The sequence below is a fragment of the Natrix helvetica genome, assembly GCF_964273705.1.
Source record: "Natrix helvetica genome assembly, chromosome: 10".
Taxonomy (NCBI): domain Eukaryota; kingdom Metazoa; phylum Chordata; class Lepidosauria; order Squamata; family Natricidae; genus Natrix; species Natrix helvetica.
The window spans coordinates 21,976,014-22,000,861 of record NC_138561.1 but is presented as its reverse complement, the minus strand read 5'-3'; the positions used below and the strand labels follow the sequence as shown (position 1 = coordinate 22,000,861).

General features: G+C 46.1%; 2 protein-coding genes across 5 annotated transcripts in view; both read right to left on the bottom strand.

Moving 5' to 3' along the window:
* Positions 1-13,069, bottom strand: part of ZNF469 (zinc finger protein 469) — a 157,324-nt gene extending 144,255 nt beyond the window's left edge. Inside the window, exon 1 of the mRNA XM_081963689.1 lies at positions 12,890-13,069. The gene's annotated coding sequence lies outside the window, so the exon portion shown is untranslated. The remainder of the gene's footprint in view (positions 1-12,889) is intronic.
* Positions 13,070-16,157: 3,088 nt separating this feature from the next.
* BANP (BTG3 associated nuclear protein) overlaps positions 16,158-24,848 on the bottom strand; it is an 84,387-nt gene continuing 75,696 nt past the window's right edge. For 3 of the 4 annotated variants that reach the window (XM_081963606.1, XM_081963608.1, XM_081963607.1), the window contains exons 12-13: positions 19,585-19,728; positions 16,158-17,019 (exon numbers count right to left, since the gene is read on the bottom strand). In XM_081963606.1, the coding sequence (XP_081819732.1) occupies positions 16,948-17,019; positions 19,585-19,728 (216 nt within the window). In that variant the 3' untranslated portion in view covers positions 16,158-16,947. Of the gene's footprint in view, positions 17,020-19,584; positions 19,729-24,848 lie in introns of those variants that run through there. The other variant, XM_081963609.1, reaches the window with a different exon arrangement.

The following is a 24,848-nucleotide window of genomic DNA, read 5'->3' as shown; positions in this document are numbered from 1 at the left end:
GAGACAAAAGTGACCTGCAACGTCCTTATAAGAAAAACTGTTATCTAAAATGGACAACTGGGCTCAAAATAATTGAGGAAAAGTCTTGATCTAAAAAAACACAAGAGATGCAGAACGATGCAAAAGTTTGTTCCGCATCTCTGTCTCTTTCAGATCTAGATTTTCCTAAATTATTCTGAGCCCACGAAACAAGAATTGTCCATTCCTGTTTACGTAAAGCATTTGGTAAGCGATTCCTCCTAAGACCAGATTTTGAGCCAAGGGCCTCAATTTGTGTCTAATATAATTTTGGAAAGCAAGTATATCTGCCTGTGTATTTATGGCCCTCTGACACATTGCTAGTGATGCAATTGCTCCAAAAAAAAAAAAAAAGACTAACGTGTTTATTATTTATTAACACCCCTTGCCTGTTTTTGCTTAGGTGGAAGGATGAATCAGTTTCTCTCTCTCTCTCTCTCTCTCCTGCTTGCTTTGGTTCCCCTCAAATATGCTCACACCAGGAAATTAAGTTCCTTGCAGTTCCAGCTGCTTGTACACATTATGAAAATCCATCCTGCAGCGATAAACGGTTCCAGAATATGCAAGTCCTCTATCATTATTAGCGCAACTCCCCAGTCAAGAGTTTAATGGCACAGCCAGGCCGTGACATGTCTACGAAACTAAACCTTTGGCAAATCCCAAAAATATTAGCAGCCAAGAAGTCCGGCTAATTCGTCCAACGGGAAATCAGTGGACATTCTTGTGAAGCCACATGTCTATTGCAGTGCAGCACACAAGAGGCGGTTTTAAGCGGCGGAAATGTCCGAAGGAGGCTGATATGTGTTTTGGCGGGGGCAGCGTTCCCCCGCCTGAGAAAGGAAGCAGAAATTGGCAAGCTGGTAAGGACAACGGTCGGGCTTCTCTTGCCAAGCAGATAAGAAGAAAGTTGGGACCAAAGTAGAATTTTTTCCATCTGAAAAGCCAGCAAACTGGCATGTTGCTGGTTCCCATCCTAAGCCACCATCCGGAGACGAACGGTCTTCCACAACCAAGATACCCCAGCTCACCATTCATTCGGAAGAAGGGTGTCAATGGTATGAAGTATGAATGGCAAAAGGTCTTTGGGTCAGTTCTGGTCACTACAATACAAAAACCACCTTGCGATCTTGGAAAGTGGGCAGAGAAGAGCCACAAAGGGGCTTGCAACAGAAAATAGCAAGCGCTGAAGCTCACCTAACGTTGGACTCATTTGTTTCATTAGCTTCTCATTCTTTACTTTTAGGTTGTTGTGCGTGGAAAACCGATCCCACGTTGGGTCATATTTATAAAGAAATATGAACAATTCAATGCGCTCACTAAGTTTTAAGCACGACTATAGGAGTGTCGTTCATAAAATAGAAAGAGGGAGCTTTGATGGCACCATTGTGACCGTCCCTTGATGGTTTTTGACCCGTCTGTGGACAGCTTTGCTGTGAAAAGAGAAGAAGGCTTGAGCTCCTACCAGCCTGCTCTCTCCTTCACACTTGGCAGCCCTTGGCAGCCCTTCCCATGGCCCAGGCCTGGTCCCAGAGCAGATGAGGAGATGGTTCCAGGGCCCTTGGCTGAATGGGCGCTCAAGGGGGAGGATCTCTGAGGGACCATTAAGGAGGCAGGGGGAGGCCAGGGATTCAAGCCACCAGGAAGGAGAAGCGATCAGGCAGTGTCATCCTTCGTGTTGCAAGCCTGCGGGAAAATGAACAGCCGTGTCATCTAAGGCTGTTCTCATGTCATCGCTGGAAGAGACGACGGCCAAGTTCCTGTCACTTGCAAGTTGTAGATTAATACAGCTTTTAATGGGCAGAGATATTCTGGCCTTCCTCCTCTGCAGTGTAACCCAGCTAAGAGGCATCTTTTGGGGAACAGACCATCGCGAGGTGTAATTTAGGGTTATTAAATCAAGAGGTGTCATGAAAAATAACACAAATGACTTATTGTTAACTTACTCCTTTAAAAACCCCTCTCTCCTTGAATAGCCAGAAAATTTGCCTGCAGAACATCCGTGCCTGGAGAGGAAGATGGAAGACGTTGGCTGAAAGGTTGACATTTCTGGGACTCGTATCTTCCAGGAGGTCCGCAAGGAGTGGTCGAAGAAGAGAAGCTGGCTGGGCTTCCACTGAAAACAGCTGTTTGAGGCCCTGGGGGTGGGGGCTGTGGGACTGCAGAGACCCTCTGCTCCCATCCCACCTGGACTTCCTCAGCTATTAAGAACTGGGCCCTCCCCTTTGGGTGACATCATCGCGTTGGGAACTCTTGAAACCCCGCCAAATGGGGAAAGGCGGACTCATCCTTCCACATTTGGCCCCGCCATTCTACCAGAGTCCCCCAATATCTCCCATTCATGCAGAGACACAGGATAGGTCCCAGCTTCCCAGCTGACACAAACGATAAGACCAAAGGAAGGATTTGTATGGAAAGAAAGTGATTCGTGAAACACTCACAAGGGAGCACCATCTACTTAGAGTGGATCCTACAAGTCAGGCTGGGGAGCTGGGGACCATGGGAATGAAAGTCTTGTAGAGTTGGAACACGCCGGTTTTTGAAAAAGGTACTTTTAGGGATTAGCCTGCAATGAAGTGATTTTGCAACGAGCGATGCTCATTCCTGGATTTTTCAAAGTTTCTTGTCCAAAACTTTCCGCCTTACTGAGGACAACAAAGGAATCACTTAGGAAACTAAACACGTCTTGCAGTTTTTTTAAAAAAACGCGAGAAACAGAGACACACAAACACTTCCTCCCCCCTCCCACCCCAAAGAATATTTCCGATCAAAGGATAAAATTAAGTTGGAAAAGATTTCCAATTTTGGCACTCTCCTCCTCATCTTTTCCATCTGTCCTTGAGGACTACAAGATAGAAAAACACTAGTTGGAATAAGAACAATATTTAAAACCCAATATAAATATAGTTGACATTCCCTGCGATGCCTCACTCACCGAGGCGAATGGGCTTCATTAATCATTTCCTGCTCTTTTGCGAGGGGTCTCTTATCTTGGATCGCTCCCTCTACTCACCAGAGGACCTGTCCCGGCTGCGGTTGCCCCAATAAAATATGAATTCAACCGATAAACATTTAACTGATGGACACAAAGCATGTGTCCCCAAGGAGCGGATTTCTGCTGCACACGGCAGCCTGCCTTTCCTTGACCTCTCCCCTCCGTTCTGCCTAGGAAATTCGGCCAGGGGGTCAATCTCAACAGCCCCGCTTTTGCACCTGAGGGCTCCAACGTATTTCTGAGATGGTGCAGAAGAAGACAACTCTGGATCTCCAATTTCACAAAGCTCAAGATCCTGAAAAGGGTTATTAATCCATCCGTGTCTCAATCGCCTCTCAACACATCCAGGTTCTACCCACAGAAGACAGAACGGGTTGCTTCCTAGATCTCAAGGGGTTCCCTGAGATTTGGGTGGCCACTGGGATCTTGGCAAGAAGCCTTAAGAAAGGGGAGCCTTGCTTTCCGCGCTAGGCCCAACCTCAAGCTTTTCCATCACGTTCTACGGTCCAAGGGGAGAGTGTGCCATTCAAACTGTCTAAACATTGCAATAATTATTATAAACTGTTATGCCACAGACCATCAGCAGCCCCCCTGCTAAAACAAACATAGGAAACGATCTTACAAGCAAGCCGAAATCTGTTTTTAATATTCACCTCACTTCAGAGGAGGGGCTCTTCCTTCTCTCTGGCTTTGACAAATGCAAGTCCTCAGCATGCCTTCCTCCAGGCTCGCTCCGTGAGTCAAGTTGGGAGGGTAGTCCTTGGCTTACGACCACCATTGAGCCTAAAATTTCTGTGGCTAAGTGAGACAGTTGCTCAGTGAATCTTACCCCATGTTGTTGGCCATGGACCAGGGGTGTCCAAACTTGGGAACTTTAAGACTTGTGGACTTCAACTCCCAGAATTCCCCAGCCAGGATGGCTGGCTGGGGAATTCTGGGAGTTGAAGTCCACAAGTCTTAAAGTTCCCAAGTTTGGACACCCCTGCCATAGACAGTTGTTAGGTGAATTGCCGCAGTTGTTAACTTAGTAACATGGTTGTTATGTGAATCTGCGTTCGGACAGTTTTGGAGAGCAAGAATAGAAAGGAATGAGGGGAGAGAGGGGGATGATCAAGGACGGTTTCAAAGCCAGAGGGAAGGGGGAAGGGGGAGCCAGCATTGCAAGGATGAAGAACCCCTTGCCTCCAATGGCCAAAAGGTCTTGTGCAAGGAACTATCAGAAGCTGATTTATCTCAGCTTTGAACTTGATGACCATGTTTGAAAAAAATCCACATGTTGACGAGGAGCAAGCTTGGTTCTAAACAGAATTAAAGAGACCTTCAGAGCTGAAGAAGTTTCTTGGATGAGAAGCGAAACGTCTTGAAAGAAAAAGCAAGGAAGTCCGGTTGCCTCCTGAAAAAACAACTATGGGACAACTGAGAATCTCTACAGACTTTTAGAGACCTGAACGTGGGATACAAAAGTGTAGCGTGCACATCCTTCATAGATCTGGAGCCCACAGTGCTTCTCAGCAGGAGACCAAGGAGATATTTCTAAGAGGAGCCGTTATGATTATGTTAAGACACATAGACAACGGCACATCTGACATCTGTACGGAAAGTAGAACAACGGCTCAACATTCCAGAGCATTTATGGGACTAGCAGATGTTCTGCAGCTGATGGGCTGAAGCCGTTTCTTCTGGACTTCCTGTGTTCACACAACAGCGTGGATGCTACCTGATCTTCCAAAATGTCTAAGCAGGGTGGAGCAAGGTTTGAAAAAGGCTGACTGGCTAGCCTGAGCCCAAAACCTTTCACCCAGCTCCTTCTGTTGCTGTCAACTTCTAAGATTTCTTCAGGGAACAATCAAGTCCTCCTAAAGTTTCATCAATAGTTGGTTGACTATTCTGGAAACAGCCAATCAGAATCGTCATTAATTCTGTTGGGTAACAGATTCCCCGGCATTATTCAGTAGAGAAAAACCAGATTCCCATCTATCTGAGAGCCCTTGACTTATCGGCACCCCCTCCATGGGCTTTGGAGCCTGCCTCTTGAAGATGGAATGGAAATGATCCTTTGGTCACTTAAGAGGCTGCAAATGAAATACATAACAAATTAAGTCCATCTGTCACTGTCAGTTGAAGTTCATCCTCAGAGGGCATGCATTCCAATTCCAGCAGTCCATCAAGAAAAGCGGAGAGATTTATTTCCACGGGTACTGCAATATATATGTCTGTGTGTGCGCGTGTGTGTATGTATTTGTGTTACAACCCCTGGTATGCCCAAATATGGGAGGGATCTCACTACTCCCCCTTTCTGTCCTTCGGCTCATTACAGAAGACCATCCAGGCAGAAAACCATATTTTTATTTTTAATGTTGCCTTTGCTATGTTTGTGTTGTATTTGTGCTGATAAATAAATAAAGGGAGACTAGTACAGATCTATTTCCAGCTATTTAGCTCTCATCCCAGTAAAGGTATGGCTAGCTGATGAGAGCTAAATAGCTTGAAATAGATCTATACTAGTCTCCCTTTATTTATTTATCAGCACAAATACAACACACACACACAAACACACACACATATAAAATAGACCTTCGTGCTTACAATGGAGAAACAGAAATAGCATGGTCAGTTAGAGGGGAGATTGGGGGAGGCACATTGGCTGCCCTCGGCGTCCTCTGATGGAAGAGGTCATCGAGTTCAACCTTTCCAAAGGTGGGAAGGGTCCCAACGTAGGAAAATAAAAAATAAGCTCCACGTTGACCAAGCTCAGTTGATAAGCAAAAATTAAAATGGGAAGCTATTTTTCGCTTGAAGTTCTGAACTGTGCCAGCTTTGCTTTTCATCTACAGACTTAAGAGTAGCATAAATAGAATTCTTCATTGAAGAAAAAGGTTCGTAAGGGGTCTTGTAATTTCACAGATGCATCGTAAGAGGCAAGCTGCCTGGCTAATCAATAATACATCCATAAAAATGTCTTCCTTCCCCACACCGGAACAAGGAGGAGGACAGATCGGGATGAGCAGAATTGATCTCCTGTCTGCCTTTGATTTGTAGACTTTGGGTACCGCCTGCATTCTGTCCACGCTTGCCTCTCCAGTTGCTGTCCCAGCCTTGAACTCTTCGCCTGCCCAACAACGGAGTCCAACTCTCTTGCATAAGAAAACCTTGACCAGGTGCCAACAGCATCATGGCGAGAGTTGGGGGATTAATACCGCAAGGTCCTTTGGGAAGAAGATCTCCAAATATTTCTTCTGCCTTCCGTCAACTGGGGATGTCAAGAGGAGAGAAGATGGGCTTGGTTCGGTTACATGAGTGAACATTTGGACGCGGCTGCTACGTGGGAAGGGGAGAGGGGGACCAGCAGATTCCAATAAAGTTGCACAAGAAAATGAATCGTCAGCCAAGCGAGAAGAATCAATTTCATCTGCTCGGTATTTTCGATGCTGAAAAAGGGTTCAAGCCTTCCCCTTTCCCTTTGAAGGCCCAACCCTGGGCCCCGTCCTTGTGCCAGGATCTAAAGCAGCTTCACGAACATCTGGGAACAGAGCCAAAACATTTATACCCATGCCTGCCATACTTCTCAATGGGGTAAAGCAAGGAATGACGTCAAAGAGTCTTCTGCTTGTGGGACCCTGCAGCTCAGCGATCTTCAACTAGAGGTGCTGATCTTAAAACGAGAGAAGAGCGGGATTGCATGACGTTCCTTCGCAAGGGGATTTTTAAAAGAGGGTTGCTTTGAACTTGAAGCTTCGCACCCTTGGCAGGGAGTCTCCTCTATTTCACAAGCCAATCAGGCTCAGAGTTGAATTAAGGGTGGCTACTGTTTACCACCACAGAAAAAGAGAATATGCACTGAAGGAGCGAAATCATAGAGATCACCCGGAAGAGGGATGAGTTACAGTCCTTGACAAAGAAGAGCAGACACATTCCCAACAGGGATTTTTTCAACAGAGACGGGGAGATAAAAGTCAGAAGCTGCAATCCCTGCGGCCAGAGGAACTGCTGAGCGGGGAACTTGGGAGGGCAAGGAAAGAGCCGGATGCCAAACACATGGCCACCTGCTGTTGCAAGACCTGGTGGAAATCAAGCCACTCATTGATGCAAGAGCAGGCTGAATTTAGAGAAGATTCGGGAACAGTCAGGATCAAGGCAAGGACTCTAAACAACAGCCAAGGTATCCTGAGCCACCCGTGAAATCAGTGATGGAGCTCTAGTTATCTCTGCTTTCAGAGGAATCCACTGGGCTTGGCTTCCATCCGTTAGGTCAATGTATCTCAACCTTCTCAGAGAAGTGGCCTTCAACCCCCAGAGTGCCCAGTCTGGCCTTGGACCGAAGCCAGTAACCCCACTATTCAGGTTCTCCAACTCAGCTTTTTTCATGCTGGGTGGGGTGGGGGGTGGGGACCTAGTCCCTTAATGAAGTACAGATTGGTCTTGGGCTCTAAGGCCAAACACCGGTCGTGGTTGGCACATACCTTTGTAAAAGGCACAGCCGATTTCCAGACAATCCACGGTAGGTACACTACTAGCAAAGCCAAAGGCACATTTCCAAAGGGGGTTGCTGAAATGGATAACGTGCGAAAAAACAGTCACCAAAGTCACTCATCAAACCACCCATGTTTACATAGGGCCGTGATGGCGAATCTAAGGCACACATGCCAGAGACGACACGCGGGCCATCACCAGCTGCTCCTCTGGTTTCCAGCATGCAGATGCACACTGGCCAGCTAGTTTTCATGGGTGCTGGAGTGCTGGAAAATGGCCTGAAAACACCCCAAAACCAGCCCATTTTCCAGGCCTTTTCCAGCTGTTTCCCAGTGCTCCGGCGCCCACAAAGACTAGTTTGCACCTGCAAAGACCATTACAATTTTTTGCTTCCCACCTCTTCAACTCATGGCCAATATTTAAGGGGGGAGGACAGACATTGGCACATATCCACTTATTTCTGGGAAGCAAGAAATTAATTATATATATATATATAAAAAGAGCGCCAGATCCTTCAACACCCAACGGCGCAAGAAAAGGGCTGAGAGTTTTGCTGCTTCCCGTCTCCACCACATTTTGTGTCCGAGCTGATCAAGTGTTTGGCATTGTAGAGAGAGGAGGAAGAAGGTGGATATCCCGACAAGCCCACCTAATTAAGCCCTCCCCAGCAGTGTTTACACTGACCCTTTTATAAGCCTGGTGCTCTGAGCCAAAGAACGGAGCCAGCCCAAGGAGGAGGTGGAAACACAACCCAGCTCACTCCGAGAGGTTTGATGAGCCTCAATAAAAACGATATCTAATCAAAAACACCTCGAGTGTGACTGGAGCTGGATTCGCTGGGAGGGAGAAGCACAACCTGGAAGGGAGTTTTCTAGGCTAGCCCAGGGGCTCAATCGAAGGAAATCAATTACAGCCATGGAGGTGCCAGAGAGAAGGCAACAGAGCATGACCAGTGAATCCGGGCAGTCACACAAACAGACACACAACTTCGGCAGAGTTCCTAGGATGAACAAATGTAACCATGCAACTCTATTGTGTGGCCCAGTTGCCAGCACGTCCTGTAGAAGAGCCAGAAATGTGGCTTGCATCTATGGAAGCAGCCAGAATCGTGTGAGCAAATGTGCGAGGCGTAGTTTTGACTTGGAAAGCTTGTGCATCCAAAATCCAGGCAGGCTGGAGCCCCAAAGGGTTGCCTGCGCTAAACTATCCCACGGGGCATCCTAGAGTCCCAGAGTCTTCAGGCTTGATGCCCTTCCGGAGGTTTCCAACCCATACGGTCCTCACCTTTCGTTTGCCAGTTAGGTCCACCATACTTGCTGATGTGGGTCGATCCATCTTGTTTCAGGTCTCTTTCACGGATGCTTTTGATCCAGTGGGATCAGGGGTGAAATGCATTTTTTTTTACTACCGGCTCTGTGGGCGTGGCTTGGTGGGCGTGGCAGGGGAAGGATACTGCAAAATCTCCATTCCCACCCCACTTCTGGGGCCAGCCAGATGTGGCATTTGCCGGTTCTCTGCTCAAAATTTCCACGACTGGTTCTCCAGAACCTGTCAGAACCTGCTGGATTTCACCCCCGAGTGGGATCCATTCTATGAATGCCTTGGTCCACCGGCCCTCAGTTCTTCTTGCTATGAGACCAGCCCGTTTCCATGTAAATTCTTTCACTCTCTGGATGGCATCGTATACTTTCGCTTGTTCTCTAATCCATGTACAGTTCTTTCTATCTTGTCTTGTACTACCGAGCATGTATCTTTCCATGGCTCTTTGTGTCCCTTGTAGCTTTTGCACTATCACACACACACACACACACACACCATCATCATCATAAATACCACTTTATAAGGCCTTGGTAAAGCCGCACTTGGAATACAGCATTCAGTTTTGGTCACCACGATGTAGAAAAGATGTGGAGACTCTGGAAAGAGTGCAGAGAAGAGCAACAAAGAGGATTAGGGGATTGGAGACTAAAACATATGAAGAACGGTTGCAGGAACTGGATATGCCTAGTTTAATGAAAAGAAGGACTAGAGGAGACAGGATAGCAGTCTTCCAATATCTCAGGGGTTGCCACAAAGAAGAGGGAGTCAAACTGTTCTCCAAGGCACCTGAGGGTAGAACAAGAAGCGATGGGTGGACACTAATCAAGGAGAGAAGCAACTTAGAACTGAGGAGAGAAATTTCCTGACAGGGAGGACAATTAACCAGTGGAACAGAAGTTGCCTCCAGAAGTTGTGAATGCCCCAACACTGGAAGTCTTTAAGAAGATGTTGGATAGCCATTTGTCTGGAACAGTATAGGGTTTCCTGTCTAGGCAGGGGGTTGGACTAGAAGACCTCCAAGGTCCCTTCCAACTCTGCTTGTATTTGTGTTTGTATTTGTATTTATATTTGAATTTGTATCATCATCACATTTCTAAATGGCCATCTTCCTTGCCTATCCTGATCCACGAGAGGGGGTGAGTGGCGTTTTATCATCTGTTAATAGACAACACAGAGGCTCATTTGCATGCCACACAATCTTTAGGCACGCTCTTTTAATGTGATCCCTACCCCATGCCATTGATAAAAAGCCATTCAATCTGGTGAGACTTTCCACAATGACTAACCCATGAAATGGATTCATTTCGCCTTCTCCATATGTACACGGGCTTCAGGGGAGGAGGGAGGGAGAGGGAAAGAGAGAGAGAATGCATGCAAAAAATGCATAACTAAATAAATATTTGGGAAGAGGACCAGGATAATTGGGAAAGCCTCATTACTTACAGAGCTGTCTGCTAACGCTTGATCGTTGAACATTTGTCTAACGCCACATGCGCCTGATTAAGTGCACAAAGGTTGTCGGGGTCCCCGCTTTGCGTACGAAGGACAACAGCATGGAAAAGTTGGCCGTTAAAGGATTTTTCCTCTCGTGTTCCTGCGGAGGCTTGTGGAGATGGAGGCCGCAAAGCCTTACATGGTTTGGTTTTGACTTAGATGATAGATCAATCCAGCCACTGAAATTCGCAAATCGTAGATTACAATAGTGCTTCTCAACCTTGGCTCCTGGAAGATGTGTGGACTTCAACTCCCAGAATTCCCCAGCCACTGGTTTACAACAAATGGTTTAAGGTGACAACAAATGTCAGGAAATTAGGAAGCCGGGAATCAGTCCAAACGTATGAAAGAAGTAGAATACAACCCATGTGGAAATTTCCTATTTTTTTTCCTGAAGATGGTGAGGATATGATGTATACACTTATGCCCATTTTTGTTCTTTTCTTATTTCAATATGGTAGGCAATTGTTATTGACTTTCATCATTTACAGCAGAAGAGGCTCCCGCCAAAATTTAAGGGGCTCCTATGTGCCCTGGGGGTGTATGCTCAGAGAGACCCCAACCTTACCCTATGTGCATTGAGTGTTACATCTGACCATTGTGGAGTGCCCCACAAGCCGCCAGCTCGGAGCCGTAGCTTGGTGCAATGTGCAAGCTCACATCAACTGGGTTAAAGTGACTCTGCATTCTGGCTTGTTGACTTAAGAATTAACAGCCAATTTGTATCATTGCTGCAGATGGGAAAGCTTTTAAGTTTTGGGAACGCATCTGCTGTATTTCTGAGCTCCGTTTCATTTCCATCTGGACGGAGAGTAACACAAACATCACATTGTAAATAAAACGAAGAGCCTCTAAAATCATTTGGAAACATTTTACATCTCCATGACGGAAACAGACGCCTCTCTTGAATCTTTTCCTGCGTCCCCCGTCCCCCAAGGAAGACCACACCGAAGGAAGCCACCCCAACCATCAATCTACCTGCTTCGGTGCTGCCTTCCCTCCTCCCCCTGAAACATCCTGCCGAAATGAATAATTTTGAGGAAGGGGTGGGAGGGACATATTTAGGGCTCGGAAAATGTGACCGTCCTTTTGGTCTCTCTCAAAGCTTTGTAATGGAAAACAGGCGCTTAACTCAAGCAAGATGGAGAAGAGAGCAGGGAAATCAAAACCAGGCACCACACTGAGAGAGAGAGAGAGAGAGAAAGAGATGCTGAATCTTGAAAACAGAACAATTATGGGAAATGGGCAGAACGTGGTACAATCAGATATCAGGAGAGGCGCAAGTGGCAACTGGAAATTTTGGGGGGAAGAAGGGGCTTTAAAAACAGAGTGGTGAGAGGGGCAGGCCGGGAGAATTCTACCATGAAAACCTGTGTTTCCCTCTGGTATAATATTGTGGGAGAGACGAAAAGTGATGAAAATGGTTCTGCCTTATCAAGACAAAGCAGCATCTAATGGGACATCTTGGTTCCACACCAGGAAAGCAAACCTCTGCAAAAAGCCCTAATGCAGGAGAATCTTGGGAACTGGCACCTTCACTTTCACAGATTCCCAGTAGGAGATCCTGCAAATCTTGACTCTTAAATTACTAAAATTACGAAAAACAACAGCGTCCTAGACACATTAGCACAAGCCGATTCCTTTGCTTCCTCAAATCAGAAGGAGGGGCTTAAAACAACACCCCCTCCTCCTGCGTCGTCTCCCAGGTTCCTGACCCTTCAGTAGGTTTTTAACCTGCCCATTTTCCGGTCTCTCTTTGCAGTTTTAAGGCTTGTCCAAATAACCCTTTGCTCTGGCTGAATACGGAAGAGAGCGAGTGGTTTGGGGAGAAAATAGCATCCCAAGATTAAACTCCATCAAATGAGACAAAACAGGACAGCTTGCAGAATGAATTTGCATTAAATGATGCTGAAACTGAACTCCTCAATAGATCCAAAAGATCTCCCTAGAAATGGAGAGTTCAGAAATGAAAGCACCAATGTACTCGAGAGACATGCCGACAACTAAACCTTGGTGCATGTTTCTGGAGGTGTGTGCAGGGGGGGGGGGGAGACGCTAACATCCTTTCCTTCTATAGGGTGATGAGCAAGATTTCCCCTCCCTCTCTGGCACTTCTTTAGACGGCAGACGCACGCCCATCTCCATCACTCCCACCCCCCACCCCCCCACTCCACAAGGCTGATGCCTTGCTATCATCTCCCCCTTCCAAGGAGATGCCGGATCGTAAGCAGGAGACTTGAGCTCAAAGAGCAGCATCTGCCTTTCCCCCAAACCAAACACATCCGAAACTTTGTGGAGAGATGGCCTGGACACTCACAGATTAAGCGGGGGGGGGGGGCTTTCTTTCTTTCCACTTTCTTTCTTTTTAAATTCTCGGCAGGTGTCAAGAGCCTGGGGCACCGGAGGGCCAGAGTGTTTGTACAGAGGGCAAGGGGGTTAAAGTTTGGTACTGGAGCCCCAGATGCCACAGTCTCCGCTTTGAAAGCTGTTTCCTCCCTTGCTGGAGAGGCCCACCGGCTGCGAAAAAGAGCTGCATGTTTTGGGTCTTTCTTTTTTTGCAATGCTACTTCAGAGACTGACACGTTTCCTACTCACCGGAGTCGGAAGTGATGGCATTACATATCTCTATCCTCAGTGGTGCCGCAGCCCTCCTCGGTGCGCCTTCGGCAGGCTTCCTTTGACACGGCAGCCGAGTGCAGCGAGGAGGGTTGTGACGTCCGCCCGCATCTCTCTCTCTCTCTCTCTCCGCTCTCAGCTGGAAGGTCTCAAGTTCCAGAATAGGGATTCCCTTCCTCTTCGCACATGTTTAACCCTCCTTGGGCTGGAAACAAACAGGAAACACCCTCTTGTCGATTTCCAAAGAGGAGGAGAAAGGACCAAGATCTTCCTGCTTCGTGAATTCGGCCTTTCCAAGAGAAACGATTGGTTTCTCCACGGTTGGATTAACACAGCGCATTAAATTGGGTTACCGAATTAACCCATCTTCTGCATTCATATATTAAATCGGACCCTTACAGGACCAAATCAGCTTTGATCTCAAGTTACATCATAAGTAGCCCCAAACCCAAGGTTAGCATTTTATACAAATTTAGCTTTGGGCTCCTTGACCTGATTGAGACAAACGTCTCAAAAACTGCCTTGAAGTCACAGCAATTTTTGTTGTTGTTGCCAGTCCCAGAAACAAAACCCCTTCCCGCATTGTAATGTCTGCATTCTTATTTTATTTTGCAGTATCTTTTGCTACAAACTGTAAGCTGGTGTAAGGGAGTTGTAAGCCGGGTTGTAGGAACAGGACTAGAAGGGAGTTCTAAGAGGGGAGTCCTAAGTCCATCTTAGCCTGGTCTGTTCTGGATCCGTTTCAGGAAAGAGAGAGAAGCTTAATTTGGAAACAGATAAATTGATTTCCTTTCCACAAAAAAAAATATGGAATGATTAATCACAGATTAAGGAAAAAGCTGAGGTGCTTTGGAAAGAGAGAGAAAATGCCAGTTGACCAGCTTCTACCATAACTTTCTGAATCTTGCCTGCCATCAGGGAATTTTTAACTGTTTCCAGGATTCTGGGGTAGCTTTTTCAAAGTTTTTTCCAGGTGATGTTTTAGGGAGCCTTTATTGTGTCTTGATTAAGTGAAGCCTGGTATTCTTGATCCACCATTGTTGTTCACACAACCAGTTCAGGTAGATTCATTTAGTAACAACATCACTGAAAGAAGGGACTTATGACCATTTTTCACAGCCAGCGAGCCTACCAGTCACCAATCCTTCTATCCCATTATCCATCCCATCATCCAAGAAGGCAGAAAGACAGACAGGCAGCCACCCAGCCACCCACCAATCCAAACATCCATCCATACATTTAAATGTCAGGCAGGCAGGCAGGCAAGGAGGAAGGCAGCCAGGCAGCCAGCCTGCCAGTCACCCATCCTTCTATCCTATCAACCATCCCATCATCCAAGGAGGGCAGAAAGACAGACAGGCAGCCACCCACCTACCCACCCACCCACCTACCCACCCATTGTTAAATGTTTATACCCTGTATTTTGCTCTGGGAAGTAGAGGGGAGGGAGGGTTGGGGGAGGGGGAGGGTTGGGGTGGAGGGAGGGAAGGGGAAATATTTGTAGAACCATTACATTCTTTAATAAAAAAAAACAAGTGTCTCGCTTAGCAACCAAAGTTTTGAGCTCAGTTGCAGTTGTAAGTCAAGGACCACAGAGGAGACCATGCCTTACTTCCATTTTAAAGAAGAGGATTTTGAGTCCTTGGGGAAAATGGTGGTGTCCCAGATCAAACCGGAAACTGGAAACCTGCCAGAGGGCGTCTCTTTATCTCGTCTTCTCCTAAATTAGGGTTTCTATCAATCCTTCGGATTGGCTCAGTCTGATTTCTCCACTGAAGACAGAGTGATAATTTATGACGGAGCACCATGGGGGGGGGGGGGGAATTAATCACCACAGGACTGCCAAGCCCCTGACTTATTTTCCTTTGGTCAAATAAATTTTCTGCTTGATTGCAATTCCCCGCATTTATCTGCACTTAAGAACTAAGTGTTTGCATAAATAGAAGAAAAACTATCTTCTAGCCAAAGCGCAGAAGACAATACTAAAAATTCCTGAGATGTTTTTACAAGGATCCGGGGGTGGGGGTGGGGGGTGCTAATTCTGGCCTTCTGCTACCTAACGCTCCTTCGCCCTAACACTCCTTCGCAGTGACGTTTTCTTTGCAAATTGCCACCGTCGTTCCACAGTTGGTGCCAATTCATAGCCTTGGCTACCGAAACAGCCTTGCTTAACAACTAAGGAGGCTGGGTTGCCCCCCCCCCCCCCCCAAGCTTTGCTCCCTCATTCCTGTCCATTACAAAGGCTCTGGGGGTTTTCCAGGACTCGCCTTTGCCTGCGTGCCTATTTCTTGTTCAGAGAAAAAAAACACGAAGCCAAAACTCCTATTTAACAAATTGCCTTGGGAACGATAGACGCGAGAAGTGATTTGGAGCCCAAGTGGAGGATCCAAGTTTTTCTATACTTGCACGAACCTTCTCGTCCAGAATAACAGACTTCGCATTAGGGTATTTCCCGCCATTTTCTTCTTCTTCTTCTGTCAAAAAAAGACAAGGGGCTGCATTGCCCTAAATTAGGGTTACGCTATCTAAAAACTCCCTTTTCATGACCCTGTAATCCCCAATCTGGAAGGACCAATAAGCCAGGATAACCCTTAGCACAGTTTCTCCCCTCAGTCTGTCCTTACCTCACATCGCTGGTTCTTTAGAGAGGGAAGCAAACAAAGAGGCAGTTGAAGAAGCACAGAAATGACCTAATGTGTGTCAGAAAAGCAAGTCATGTGAGAATTGTGTCAGAGCAGGGTGAAGCTGCCTTACCTAAGGACAAAGCAGGTACATAAGTGGGGTGGAAATAAAAGTCAGGGTTCTTGTCTAAGAGATTCCTCCGGGCTTAAGAAGAAACCAAACCGGAAAGGAGACAAAGACGTTGCACCTCAGCACACAGGAACTTCCCACTCAAGTCCCATCAACAGGCTACCAATCTTGTCAATCAACAAAGCCAGGATTTGGCGGGATAAAAGGGGCCCCGAAGCCTACCATCAACTCTCAAGAGTCATCTTTGGCTTCCATCCCTCTGGCTAGTGCCTGCCAGCCCAGTCAAGAAGGGTGTGTGTGTGTGTGTGTGTGTGTGTTTGTGTGTGTGTGAGAGAGAGAGAGAGAATGGGTGGAGAGAGAAAGAGAGAGGGAGAGATGTGAGAAAAGTGAGGTGATTGTGATGGTTGACCAGAGCTGTGTGTGTGTGTGTTGAGTAAGGGACCATAAGCCCTACCTGGGATTGTGTGTGTAACACCTCAGGGAGGAATTTTCAAAATGGTCTTCATAAATACACATTTATTTCTTTAGAAATGCATAATTACAGTGGTGGATAGTAGTTTTTCCCCTTTTAAAAAAGTAGTCGGAAGAATACCCATCCCCCCATAGAGGCAACGTTTCTGCGTGTATGTTTTTTTTTTCTTTTCCTCCTTTTTTTTTTAAGATTACACTGAAATGGGAAAACCAGCAGCAAAAAAGAAGCTAACATTTATAATCCTGGGCCTGCCTCCGTCCCACTTTCATTTGTTTTTTTTAAATACATCTCTCTTTCTCTCTCTCTTTATTATTACAAACATAGCAAATAAAAAAAAACTTCTTTCCACAGCAAAATATATTTGCACTCTTGATTCTTTCTGAGTAACAAGGTTTGCGTTGCAGGAAAAACCCTGTCTCTGAGAAGACGTCTAGGGATATTTGCAGGGATGAGTCTGGGAGAAGAAGAAACGGTGGCGCATTACATCACTCGAAATAGTCGGGTTAATGAAAGTTAGCTAAGTCTTCCCTCCCGTGAGGCTGGTTTTTTTCCCCCCTCCCCTCAAGTTAAACCACGTATCCCAGGAACGGAGTGGAAGGATGGCAGTTCCACGGCGCCACAACTTGGTCCAAGCCATCGGATCGGCCAGCGGCTCCATACAAACCAGGTCAGAGGAGACAGATCCCACCCATATGTACAGGAGAAGGTCCTGGAGACGTCCTGCAGGCTGAGCAGAAACGGTGAACTGGCTCTGCGACCGGCATCTTTAGCTGTCGTCCACCAACTGAGATGGTGGCGGCCGTGTCCCCTCCTCCTACTGAATCTGAATGGCTCCGTGGTCTATTTGCATTTCTGGCTGGATGGCTGAGTGAAGGGAGTCCGTGTTCTGCACAAGAGCGAGACAAACACACAAAACACACAAACAGAGTTTACCGTCAGAGGGCAGGGCTGACCCTTCAGGGCTGGCAGGGCGAATAAGCAACCGCACTCTAAAGGAGGTTCAACTACCATTAAAGAAAGGAATTCCGCGCTGGCTCTGAACCAAACTCTCCATGCTCCAGCTCTCCACCACCCACCTGTGGCTATCTGGCCACCAAGGGCACACTAGTGATTGAAGTCTGAAGCAGCTTCCTTTTATTGGGGGTCTACGTTGTGTCTCTCCTGAAGAACACGGCTCCCTCTGAGTTAAGTGCCAAGGGAGAGAATGAAGAGGGGAAAGCAGCAATTGGTCTTTGTGAGACTGTTTTGAGACCTGCTCTGTCCCTCAAGAACTTTGCTTTATATAACCCAACACCTGAAAGAGAGAGAGAGAAAGAAAGAGAGAGAGAAAGAGAGAAAAAGAGAAAAAGAGAAAGAGAGAAAGAGAGAAAGAAAGAAAGAAAGAAAGAAAGAAAGAAAGAAAGAAAGAAAGAAAGAAAGAAAGAAAGAAAGAAAGGAATTGCTAAAATAAATAGTTCCTCCTCAAGGGCTGGGTTAATTATCCCACATTTAACCAGATGTGGAAGGCTTTAAGAGGCAAAGGTTTCCTCTCGCAACGATTTCAGCCGAAGGAAGGAAAAACAAATCTTGGGTGGCACTTCAGTGTTATGACTGTAATTTAACATGTCAGGGAGCATTAGAGGATCTGGAGGGGAAGAATGCAATCAGCGCAAGAAAATAAACATCAGCTGAGGTGAGCCCTGGCACCCTTTGCGGGTGGAGGCATGGAAGCTTCTGAGCTAGGCAGCATTGTCTGAGCAGCACAGAGGTGTGCTAGCTACACAGAGAGCTTTGCATACAAGCCTAGCCCTGATCTCACAGCAACTGAATCGGATCTGAGCAAGCAGGGATAACTGGATGCTTCCAGCTGTTCACCACCTGGACACAAAACACAGGAAGGAACAAAAGACACTGCAATGTTTTCTCCCAGGCGCTTCCCCCCTCGCTCCATCCTCAGACGGACTTCTTTTTTATGATCTTGTGTTCCTTGTCACACATCTCCCCTACTCAGCAATCCGCCTGATCAGCTCCAGCGTGCTTCTCTCTCTCTCTCTCTCTCTCTCTCCCCTAATCTGCAGTTCTGTGTATCCTCGTCGTCCTTTAAGGGCCAGCATTCCTATAGGCTGATCTGCAGCATGGTATAAATCTCTGTGGTTAACCACAATATTAAAAGCTAACACGGGGCAAAGTGTCTGAAAGAGAGCAATTCCAGCCTGGCTGCCAACAGATGTAAAGATTTATCGCTGGGCTCAACACAGCAGCTCCCGTTCAATGCATGCGAGAAGAGGCAAAAGGAGGGGGTGGGCAGTTTGCCTCCCCATTGAGTTCAACGGGAGGAAAGGCGTGGCAAGAGACACAGAGGGCTTTCACCAGGAGGCCAGACTCACTCAGCCCAAGAACACACAAGGTGACAGCATGCGGGTTTCTCCATCTCCTATCGTTGCAGAGTTCCTAGCCAGCCATTCGATGCGAAGGGAACTTAGGAGGAGAAGGGAGATTAAGAACACGATAGATTCACACTATCATTTCACACAGAGCAACAGGGACGGAGAAGAGTAAGGGAGGGTTAAAGGGGAAGTGGATATTGATGGGGGACACAGAGAGGAGGGAAGCATGTGCTTCTATGTGTGGACAAGAGGAAGCTGCCAGAACACTTGGGCCCACCAGGCTTCTGCTCCTAAAACGTCCCTCAATCCCTAACGCAGAGCAAGGCCACCTAGGACGTTGCGCCTAGTTAATGTTGCAGGCAGGAGAGAATGTACAAAGATTGGGAAAAATTTCCCAGTTCCACCAGGAGGTCTGAATACTGACAATGCTGAAGGCCCATACACGCCAGGGGTGAGAAAACCCCAAATAGATTGATGATGATTGTGAAGAAAGGAAGACCAAATAAGAACGCTACATAATTATGAACTTCCTTCAAGTTCCCTGCCTGGATATTGCACAAGTCAATTCTTTTTTTGTAGCGCCATCTGCAGTTTGGTGTTTCGGTCTGACTTCCAACAGCCTTTCTCAGCTCTGCTGAGTCAGGTTCAACTGCAGATTCCGAAATTTCAAGCCTGGGAATTATGGAGAGCACCACGTTGGGGAGGGCTAACTTCATGGAAACATCTGAAAGCAGGTACAGCTGGACTGAGCCGTGGTAGAATGCAGTCTTGAAAGTTAACTCTGCCCACTGCCAGGAGTTCGATCCTGACTGGCTCAAGGTTGACTCAGCCTTCTATCCTTCCGAGGTGGATAAAATGAGCAGCCAAAATGGGGACAATATGCTGACTCTGTAAACCAGCCAGAGAGAGTTGTAAAGCACCCTGAAGCGGTATATAAGTCTAAGGGCAGTTGCTGTGGCTATTTGGTTTTAACAAAAGGAGGGGATGTGTTTAGAAGAAGAACAGAGAGTGCAGGGTCTCGTGTCATGGAAGCTGTGAGATCCCTCTGCCCATTCCCCCTTCATGAACAGGAATGGTCTACGCACTGGATTAGCAGCGGAGTGGTCTGTCACCGGGGCCAGCTGGACGTACTGGACCTGGATATCACTCCCTTGAAGTGGGGATCCATCAACACCAGCAGCTGCAGGATCGGAAGAAGCAACTGCAATCAGCTGGGCACCTTGAAGCACCTGTAGGCCAAGGGAGAGAGAGAGAGAGAGAAAGAGGGAGAGTGCATCATCAGTTGGCATCCTTGCTAAGACATAGTCATGAAACATTGGTCATGCCACACAGAACCGTGCACAAAATTTCCCTTTACCCAATTGTCAATGAAACTACTGAAGTGAACAAGATTGTCCAGAAAATACCAAAGAAATCAAAATGTGTTTATTTGATACAACATTCACCTTGTAAGGGGAAAAAAAGGCATTCTATCCCCCTTACTTTGTTATGTTGCTTTGTTCTTAAAGCTAGTATTATACACGCCCTCATTAGGACATTTAACAAAGTAGACTGCTGAATGGGGAATTCTGGGAGTTGAAGTCTTCTCCCCTTAAAGTTCTAAGGTTGAGAAACACTGCCTTGGATTTTCAAAAGCCAGGCTAGCAACCAAGTTGGTGGAATTTGGGATACTACTTTGTGTAAATCAGCAGAAAAGACATATAAAATATAATTTTCCGTTCTCATCTGCCACTTATAACTGCACAAGTTCTTAACAAAAATCTCTCACCTAAATCTATTCCCTTCTCAAGTATTTTTAAAACTTGGTCCAAGCTCTTTCATTTACAGAGAAAAATGCAATTCTCAGCCCTTTCTCCAGCTTTCCCCCATTCGGGGCAGAGGGAGGCCAATTTTGAGCCTCCGCAGTAGAGCAATTTCTGGCATGCCCACCTGAATGATTTAACTGTGATTAATTTTAGTGCTTTTAATGTTTTTTATACTACTGTAAGCCTCCCAGAGTCCCTAGAGAGAGTGAGATGTGTGGTGTATACATTTAAACAAACAAACACACAAACGTTTGTCCCAGCCAGCTGAGAGGTGAAACCCACCCTCTTCCCTTTTCTTGCAAAAGGAAAAATGCAAAAGTGTCGTGTTAAGAGCCACAGCAAAGGTGCTCCATTCAGCTGTGGAGCACATGCACCTTTGCACACTCTGCTCATCGTGGGAAGGTAACACACCTGTTTCATGTACTTTGCAGTCGCGCACGACAAGGGTTGTTAGCGATACTTATCCTGCTCTCATTCAGCTGTCAAGGTTCACCCTGTTTTAACAACTTCCATCGGCAACCTCCATCTCCCAATTAGCACTTCATTATTATAGCAGGGGGAGGGGGGGACTATTTTTCTTCCCTTTCTTGTGCCCACCCCTTTTTTTGCCCCTCCTAGGGCGTATAGCTTCCAAGCTCACTAAATTCTCAGGTCACATTCTTGCTTCATTACCATTTATTGCTTATGGTTGGTTTTCCGGACTTCACCATCTATATGGCTTACACTTGACATTAAATATTTTCCATCCTGGATAGTCTTTTTAAAAAGCAAAATCATCTTCCCTTGAAGTAGAGAGATTCTTCCAAGGATACCGTGAAACAGGCTTTGATTTATTGCTATTCAGGGTATTGGTGTGTTTAAGTAATTAGGGCTGGCCAAATCCTAGGAGGCAGAACATTATTTTCAAACTGGCTCTGAGTGCAGAATGGCTGTTGACCAATCGGTCACTGCTAAAATACACTGTCCTCTCACCCAGATGATGAATGCAGAGCATTCGAAGGAAGAAGCTGTTGTAAAAGAAACAGGAAAATACTGTGAATTGCCAATTTGATTAGGGAACCTAAAAAATTAATCCTCGCTGCTCGAATGGGAAATGTTCTTCAACAAAAAACCAGCTCTCGTTGTTAGTAAGATTCAGGTGCTGGATCCACGAAACACCTACATTTGAGTTAAATGACTGCAACCCAATTTCTTTCTCTCCCCTCCTCAAAAAGGGCTACCCTGAAATAACTGGAAGTTAAGTGTCCAAATCCAGTGGTTGGGTGGGAAGCATCTGTGACACGATGAAGCCAAAGGACTGAAGGATGACATCATATTCCAAGGTCAAGGAAAGGCGATTCTCTTTGTATATATTTATATGTGAATGCCTCCTAAACCAATAAAAGCAAATAACGGGCCAGAGCTTCGTGCTGTCTCGCTAATCGGCCTCTGGAGAGGAATTCTTGATTAAATTAACTCCATCGGAGTGCAAGGAACGGGAACGCCAGCCAAAAACTATGCAAAGTTCGGGAGGGAGCGTCTCATCAGCAGAAACCTATTACACATCTGATGGGAAGAGAGAAGAGAGGCAGCTCGGAGCCAGGTCTCTGTGGCTTGGGGCCAGCAGTTACTAGGGCAGGACCCAGGTCAGACTTCTCCTCACTGAAGGAACAAGGAAATACAAGGTAGAATTGTACCACTACGGGGTTATTAAAGCCCGGCTGCGACCCAGCAAAAGGTAGCGGACAAGAATCCCAAATTAAGTTTCAGGAAATCTGTGGATTGTCTCTCTGCCACTCACTGGACTTTTGGCAAATTTAGTTTTCTCTAGACTGTTGTAGCATGGTTAAAGAGTTCATTGCCTAGCATAGTTGCAAAGTAATTTCAGGAAAAGGACTTCAAGTGACTGGTCTATTTAAATGTCTGTCTGTCTGTCTGTCTGTCTGTCTGTCTGTCATCTATCTATTTTTATGAGTACCCAGGTCCTAGTTAGTATGAAGAGAGAAAACCATCTCCCTCTGCTTCGCTTTCCTATGTTTTTTGATATACTTGTGTCATGTCACTTCTTGCTCTCCAAGGTCAAGGGGGAAATGTGCTTCAGCTAGTTCCACATTTCTTATTTTTTTTTGCTTTGGAAAACATCCACATTGTGTTTATTTTTTCCTGCTGGGCCTTCCATAAAGAAATAAAAGCATCTGTCATTTGTTGAATCTACTTAGAATCCAGTTAAATTTTTACAATCCAGATTTGTGTTGATCTTCAAAGGGCCACTAGGATCGCTTGGGTATAATGTCCTATTTTGTAGTCCCTGAGTTTATATTCAAAACATCCCTTCTTTGCCAAATTCCATCACTGGGGGGGGGGGGGGGGGAGAGAAAAAACAGAAACAAATAGTAAAACTAAATAAACCTTACAAATGTTTTAATTTATGATATAACTCATAGCAAGAGTTTTTCCAAAAAGGAATTGCAAGCAAAACGTGACTTTTGTTGCCAAGGTAACAAAACATTGTTGTAACCCCAAGCTGCAAAACTTGGAAACGAGTCGTACTATGAATGGAGAAAAGGACTGATACCGCTGCAGATCTTGCACTAAAACAACAATAACAACAGGTTAGGGGAGGGGCCTCCTACCTTTCCTCTTTCATGATCAAAATAGATGGGATCGCATTGGCCCCTGTGCTTCATCCTCATCGCTCCAATTGAGATCTTAAGAAAGAAGCCAGCTTGACCAACCAGCCACAATGTAGAGTCAAAGGGCTCTCATAGTTTACAAGACAGATTTGGCTAAAAAACGAGCAGTTAGAAAAACCATGAACCCAGAAAGTTATGGCTTCCTAAACACACCCATGTTTCTTAAATTAAGGCACTGTTTGTTTCTAATTACCAAACATTTTAAAGCTCTCTCTCTCTCCACACATACCCTCCTAGCCATAATGAAAATTGAGCGAAGCAGGATTTATTAAACCAAATCCTGACATGCCGTGCTTCTACGTTTAGATCTTCCTCCTCAGAAGGTTCTGACGATCCTTTTAATCAGGCAGAACGAAAGCAGAAGCACTAAGAGACTTTAACATTCCAGGCTCAGGATTTTACAGGGATGGTGACTATAAGCCTGAAACGAAGAGTTCTTTTGCTACTTGGGATAAAGGCCACGACAGTTTGAGACAAAATGCGGTTGTGCGCTTTTACTGTCAACGTAGGCCATGGTTTTCTACATTTTGAGTTTTTGCCAGTCCTTCAAAAGTTCTCAAAGAAATGAGCAAGAGTGGATCCATAGCCACCTTCGCTAGTTCCTTCAGCGCCCGAACATGTAATTGATATGGTGTGAGAGACTTTAATTCTTTTCATTAGTTCTCTTCTACTCTTTTATCTGGCTGTCCTCATTTCAGCTCCCTCCTTCTCCAAAGGGCTTAATGATGAATAGAATAGAATAGAAAAGAATAGAAGAGAATAACAGAGTTGGAAGGGACCTTGGAGGTCTTCTAGTCCAACCCCTTGCTTAGGTAGGAAACCCTACACCACTTCAGACAAATGGTTGTCCAATCTCTTCTTGAAAACCTCCACTGATGGGGCACCCACAACTTCTGGAGGTTCCACTGATTAAATCTTCTAACTGTCAGGAAATTCCTCCTTAGTTCTAGGCTGCTTCTCTCCTTGATGAGTTTCCACTCGTTGCTTCTTGTCCTGCCCTCAGGTGCTTTGGAGAATAGCTTGACTCCCTCTTCTTGGGGCAGCACCTGACATATTAGAACACCATCCTCATGTCTCCCCTAGCCCTTCTTTTCATCAGACTAGCCATACCCAATTCCTGCAACTGTTCTTCATATGTTTTAGCCTCCAGTCCCCTCATCCATCTTTGTTGCTCTTCTCTGCACTCTTTCTAGAGTCTCGGTATCTTTTTTACATCATGGCGACCAAAACTGAATGCCTTATCCCAAGTGTGGCCTTACCAAGGCCTTATAGAGTGGCATTAACATGTCACATGATCTTAGCCTCCATTTCCCTCTCAGAGAAGACAGGCCCAAGACCGTCTTTGTGGAAAACATGCCATTCCAAGTCTTTCTCTGCAGCTGCTGGAGACCCACCTCTGCACCATCCCAAGGACGCTCGTGGTGTGCAGCTCCACCTCATTTTACTATAGGCGTTTTGCAGTGATCAGATGACAGTCTCGGTCAGCTATTCCTGCCCTGTGGCTGACCTTCAGATGTCTCCTCTCTACAGCAACATATTTTGCTACCAAGCTGAAGGAACGGGGCAGCCAAAGTCCACTTTCCTCTGCTTATCCTTACAGCGTCCTGCACAAGTGTTAACTTTCTCTACCAGCAGATGAACTTGCTTTAAAAATGGTTTCTTGAATGCTGCCCAGTTTCTTTATGGGAAGCAAAAAGCGACGGCGTGTAAATCTCAATTTATGTTAAGTTCGGGACCTAAAACATTTCATTTTGAGTACACATCTGGTGTCCCCAGTGAACTGCCAGTTCTATACTCCGCTGAATACCCTACTGGGAAATCTATAGAGCTATAACCACAAACTGTGTCTGTGTAGATCTGAGCAATGCTTCC